Genomic DNA, 5,936 nt, shown 5'->3' on the forward strand with positions numbered 1-5,936 from the left:
AAAAGTTTTAAAAAATGACGTGTCGTGTTGTGTTTTTAAGGTCGATTCCGATACAAATATTTAGTTATTTAAAAATCTGAAATGCAGATGTGTGTTTTTAGAAAAAAATGCAGAAATACGTTACAGAACATAAACAGATGTCCCTAACATTAGTTATTTGTAGTTATTTATAAGTCCTCACTAAAATAATATGATAACAATTAGTTTTATTGTCACAACAGAACATCAAAATATATTAAAGTTCTGATAAATAAAACGTAGAAAAATACAAACTTAAGATATGAAACTTAAAAACACGTTAACAAAAAATAAATACAACAGGGACGTTGTAGAGCGTCCTCTGGTGGACAGACTTGCAAACATCATAACAGTGACGTGTTTTGAGCGTCCTCTGGGGGACAGACTATGCCACGCCATCACGAACAGGGACGTAGTGATGAGCGGCTCCGTGGGGAACTGAGACTATCAACGCCATTCACTAACAGGCGTTGGTAGGAGATGTTCCTCTGGTGGACAGACTATACAACGCCATCACTAACAGGGACGTTGTAGAGCGTCCTCTGGGGGACAGACTATGTAAGTGAACGCACCGTAGCATCACGAGCTTCTTCTTCATGGGCCAGGGCTTCCCCCTCAGACCCTGGACCAGTTTCTTCTTCTCGTCCACGGCGTCCTTCAGTGTCTCCAGCTCCTCCGGGGACAGACTCTCCGGCAGCGCCTCGTTGTCCTCCAGCTCCTCCGGAGACAGAGTCTCTTCTTCTCTTTCTTCTTTCAAGTCGTCTTCATCACTCGTCCTCGGCTCGGAACTGAGACAAAGAAAGAGTTCAAGACGTTTTCAGATTTGAGATGTGCACGCGACAAGTAGCATGTAAGATGCTAACGAGATGCTAACGAGATGCTAACGAGATGCTAACGAGATGCTAACGAGATGCTAACGAGAGACTTCTGTAGTGTCTAAAGTAGCCTCCGCAATGCTAACGAGATGCTAACGAGATGCTAACGAGATGCTAACGAGAGACTTCTGTAGTGTCTAAAGTAGCCTCCGCGATGCTAACGAGATGCTAACGAGATGCTAACGAGAGACTTCTGTAGCGTCTGAAGTAGCCTCCGCGATGCTAACGAGATGCTAACGAGGGACTAGAGTAAAATTGGCCTTCCTCCTCCTTTCTTCCCGATCTTTCTCCTTCACTCTACGTTTCCTCCGTCTTCTTCTCTCTCTTCTTTTCTGGCATATTTTAGGATGGGAAACAGTAATTTCCCATTTTTCTTGGGATCAGTGAACCTGACCTGCTGATCCGTCTATCTAAACTCCGAAAAAAAATCGTCTCAACAGAAAATCAACAAGACGACGAAAGAACCTGATAATAACCGACAAAAACATCGTCGAAAAACTCATCAAAAGACGACAAATGTCCAAAAAGTTTGACGCATTTTCGCATTTTTTCGCAGACATAGGCGCTTTTTTTTGTACGTTTTTTGTCGCCTTTTGGCGAGTTGTCGTTTTTTATCACATTTTCTTAGACTTTATTTATTTATTTATTTATTTATTTATTTATTTATTTATTTATTTATTTATTTATTTATTTATTATTTATTTATTATTTATTTATTTATTTATTTATTATTATTTATTTATTTATTATTATTTATTTATTTATTTATTTATTTATTTATTTATTTATTTATTATTTATTATTTTAGAGTTTTTGTCGCCTTATTGTTTTTTTCCGAAGACTTTGGAGCTTTTTTTCGTACGTCTGTCGCCTTTAGACTTTTTTCCGACTTTCTTTCCGATGTTTTGTCTCTTGTCTCCACCATGCGGACACGATTGAAGCTAATTATTAAAATACCTCGTTTCTCCTTTCTTCTTCTTCCTCCTCCGTTCTTCACGATCTTTCTCCTCCTTTCTTCTTCTTCCTCCTCCGTTCTTCACGATCTTTCTCCTCCGCTCTACGTTCACCTTCGTCTTCTTCTCTCTCTTCTTTTCTGGCACATTTGATATTTGACAATTTTTTGGAAGTTTCTGTCGTCTTTTTGGACATTTGTCGTCTTTTGAGGAGTTTTTTTGACACTTTGTTCAAAGTTTTTGTCGGTTATTTTTAGGTTTTTTTGTCGTCTTTTTGAATTTCTTGTTAGACAATTTTTTTTTCGGAGTTTGACGCCTTTTCGAATTTTTTCGCAGACATAGGCGCTTTTTTTGGGACGTTTCTGTCGCCTTTTTGGACGTTTGTCGTCTTTTGGCGAGTTTGTTTTGTGACGTTTTTTCAATGGTTATTATTACGTTTTTGTCGCCTTATTGAGATTTTTTCCCCGAAGTCTTTGGCTCTTTTTTGGACATTCGTCGTCTTTTGACAAGTTTTTTTCGACAGCTTTGTAAATGTTTTGGCAGTTTTTATTAGGCTTTTTTTCTGAGTTGTTGTCGTCTTTTTTTAATTTTGTTAATTTGGAGTTTGATGCCTTTTTGAATTCGGCGCTTTGTTTTTCAAAGTTTCTGTCGTCTTTTTGGACATTTCTCGTTTTTTATCACATTTTCTTAGACTTTATTTATTTATTTATTTATTTATTTATTTATTTATTTATTATTTATTTATTTATTTATTTATTTATTATTTATTTATTTATTTATTTATTATTTATTTATTTATTTATTATTATTTATTTATTATTATTTATTTATTATTTATTTATTTATTATTTATTTATTTATTATTTATTATTTATTTATTTATTTATTTATTTATTATTATTTATTTATTTATGTATTTATTTATTTATTATTTATTATTTTAGAGTTTTTGTCGCCTTATTGTTTTTTTCCGAAGACTTTGGAGCTTTTTTTGGGACATTCGTCGCCTTTAGAAGACTTTTTTCCGACTTTCTTTTTTCTTGTTTTTGTCTGTTTTTAATAGGTTCTTTTTATCGTCTTTTTGGATTTCTTTGAAGACGATTTCTTTCCGGAGTTTGTCGCCTTTTTGGAATTTTTTCGCAAAGTGTTCGGTGTTTTTTTTTTCCGAAGTTTCTGTCGTCTTTTTGGACTTTTTGGTCGAGTTTATTCAACGGTTTTTCTCGGATGTTATCGTGGTTTTTTAGACTTTATTTATTTATTTATTTATTATTTTAGAGTTTTTGTCGCCTTTTTGGTTTTTTTCCCGAAGACTTTGATGCTTTTTTGGGACATTTGTCGCTTTTAGAAAACGTTTTTCCAACGTTGCTTTGATGTTTGTGTCTCTTTTCTCCAGACCAGATCAAAGCTAATTAGTAAAATACCTCGTTTCTCCTTTCTTCGTCTTCCTCCTCTTTTCTTCCCGATCTTTCTCCTCCGCTCTACGTTTACCTCCTTCTTCTTCCATCTCTTCTTTTTTGGCACTTGCATGTTTCTTTTTCCTCTTGGCATTTCTTTCCTCCTCTTCCTCCTCCTCCATTTTTCGAGCCTTCTCATTTTTCCCATTCTTCCTTGTTTTTTCCGTCTTTCGGCTTTTTATTTCCGGCTGCTCCTCCTCCTCTTCCCTCTCCCTTCCCTTTGCTTCTGGATCCCTCCTTCCTTTCTTTCTTCTCTCTCTTTTCTCCGGCCTGGTGTGTGACTCCTCTTCTCCTCTTCCTCCTCTAGATGATCTTCTCCTCCCGTTGTCCCTCTTCTTTTTCTCTCTGTCACCATCCCTTCTTCTTCTTCTGCTGTGTCTTTCTCTCTCATGTTCCTCTTGGAAAGTGGAAACTTCCTCTTCGTTGCCTGGAGGAAAAACAAAAGATGCTGTTTTTGAGTTTTGCATTTAAAGGGTAATTGGGGTATTTTTCAACTCTATTCTTCATGCATTTGTGTCTCTAAATGACTAAAGGGACGAAAAAATCTGTATGGTACAGTATGGAGTAAAAGTTGACATATTCCAGTCTGTGATTATCATCAACATCCATTCCTTTAGTCTCAATAATTCCTAATTTCTGCTTTTCTAACTCAAACATTAGGTATAATTTCCTATAAATGAGGTTTATTGACCATAAACTCATAAAATAACTGTAAAACTAAAGTTAATGAGTCAAAAAAGGGACAAAAATGTGAGAAAAAGTGAAAGACATTGTTTAAAAAGCATCAATAAAAGTGTTAGTGTTTTGCAGTCTTGAAAACGTCAAAAAAAGGGGTTAGGGACAAAGTGACAAACGTTGAAAAAAAACATCAAACGTGTTGAAAAAAGGGACGAAAATGACAAATAAAAAAAATAAAAAACGTCAAAAAAATGCGAGAAAAAAGCAGAACATCGTGACAAAAACACAGAGAAATGTGCAGAAAAAGTTGTTTTTATTTTGGACATGTTGTCCTCATGTTGTCCTCATGTTGTCTCTCATGTTGTCCTCATGTTGTCCTCATGTTGTCTCATGTTGTCTTCATGTTGTCCTCATGTTGTCTTCATGTTGTCCTCATGTTGTCTCATGTGTCTTGTTGTCTTCCTGTTGTCTCATGTTGTCTTCATGTTGTCTTCATGTTGTCTTAATGTTCTTCATGTGCCTCATGTTGTATCGTTGCCTCAGTTTGCCTATGTTGTCTCATGTTGTCTTATGTTGCTCTGTTGTCTTCATGTTGCTCTTGTTATGTTGTCCTCATGTTGTCTCATGTTGCTCATGTTGTCCTTCATGTTGTCTCATGTTGTCTTATGTTGCCTCATGTTGTCTCATGTTGTCCTCATGGTGTCTTCATGTTGTCCCATGTTGGTCCTCATGGTGTCCTCATGTTGTCCTATATCATGTTCTTTTAATTCCCAAAATAACATGATTGATTCCAACGCTCTTTGCCAAGTACAAATCTCTACTTTCATTAATTTGGGTCTTATTATATTTATAGCATTGTAAAACAAAGTGAAGTGTGTTGAAATAGTGTTGAGTAAAAGTTGACATATTCCAGTCTGGATTATCATCAACATCCATTCCTTTAATTTTAGTCTCAATAATTCCTAATTTCTGCTTTTCTAACTCAAACATTAGGTAAAATTTCCTATAAATGAGGTTTATTGACCATAAATTCCAAAAATAACTGTAAAACTAAAGTTAATAAGTTAGTGTTATAGTGTTGAAAACGTCAAAAAAAGAGACAAAAACATAAGAAAAAGTTTAAAATGTTGATTAAAAGCTTCAATTTTGACTATTTGGTGTTTTAAAAACAATTCTGCAACAACATTTTACTCCATAATCTATTAAAAAATATTATATTACAAATATTATTAGGAGTTTTTTTTGGAGGATTTTTTTCTGAGTTGTTGTCGACTTTTTTTTTTTTGCAAAGTCTTTGGCGCTTTTTTCCCGAAGTTTCTGTCTCTTTTTTGGACGTTTCTCACTTTTTACCGACTTTTTTTTCAATGTTTTCGTTGGTTTTTATTACATCTTCTCAGACTTTATATATTTTTAGGCAGGTTTTTGTCGCCTTATCGTTTTTTTTCCAGACATTTGTTGCCTTTAGAAGACTTTTTTCCAACATTTTTTTTTCCCGATGTTTTTGTTATTTCGACAGAAAAAGCTGCAAAAAGGTCTAATTTGTGTAAAATAAAGCCCCCCCCCGCCCCCCCCACTAGGCTGCCTACGGGCCGGTTATGTGCTCCATCTTTTCCAGCCTGCGTGCTACGCCTGACCCCCCCGTCACCTCTCCCCGGCCGACCTGTCCTCGTGAACGCGGCTCTATTGTCCCGCTGTGAGGACGGACGAAGAGGACAACAAAGACACCCTGACACGGGGAGCTGGTAGTCGTGTAGTCGGCCTTTGATGTTGAGCCCTGAGTGTAACCGGAGCAACCAGCCGTGTGCAGCCGGGGGACAAAAGACACAAAGACCCAATGAAGGACTGGACTTGCACCCCGGAGACCCACGAGACCCATGAGACAGGGGTCAAAAGTGTGAGTCTTGGTATTAATGTCTAAACATATATATATATATATATATATATACACATATATATAC

At 36.1% G+C, this 5,936-nt stretch overlaps 1 protein-coding gene across 1 annotated transcript in view; it reads right to left on the bottom strand.

Moving 5' to 3' along the window:
- Positions 1-5,936, bottom strand: part of tmc1 (transmembrane channel-like 1) — a 39,286-nt gene that overhangs the window by 31,689 nt on the left and 1,661 nt on the right. The window contains exons 2-3 of the mRNA XM_032511654.1: positions 3,268-3,727; positions 591-788 (exon numbers count right to left, since the gene is read on the bottom strand). Of these exons, the coding sequence (XP_032367545.1) occupies positions 591-788; positions 3,268-3,727 (658 nt within the window). The remainder of the gene's footprint in view (positions 1-590; positions 789-3,267; positions 3,728-5,936) is intronic.

The sequence above is a fragment of the Etheostoma spectabile genome, unplaced genomic scaffold (assembly GCF_008692095.1).
Source record: "Etheostoma spectabile isolate EspeVRDwgs_2016 unplaced genomic scaffold, UIUC_Espe_1.0 scaffold431, whole genome shotgun sequence".
NCBI classification, from domain to species: Eukaryota; Metazoa; Chordata; class Actinopteri; order Perciformes; family Percidae; genus Etheostoma; species Etheostoma spectabile.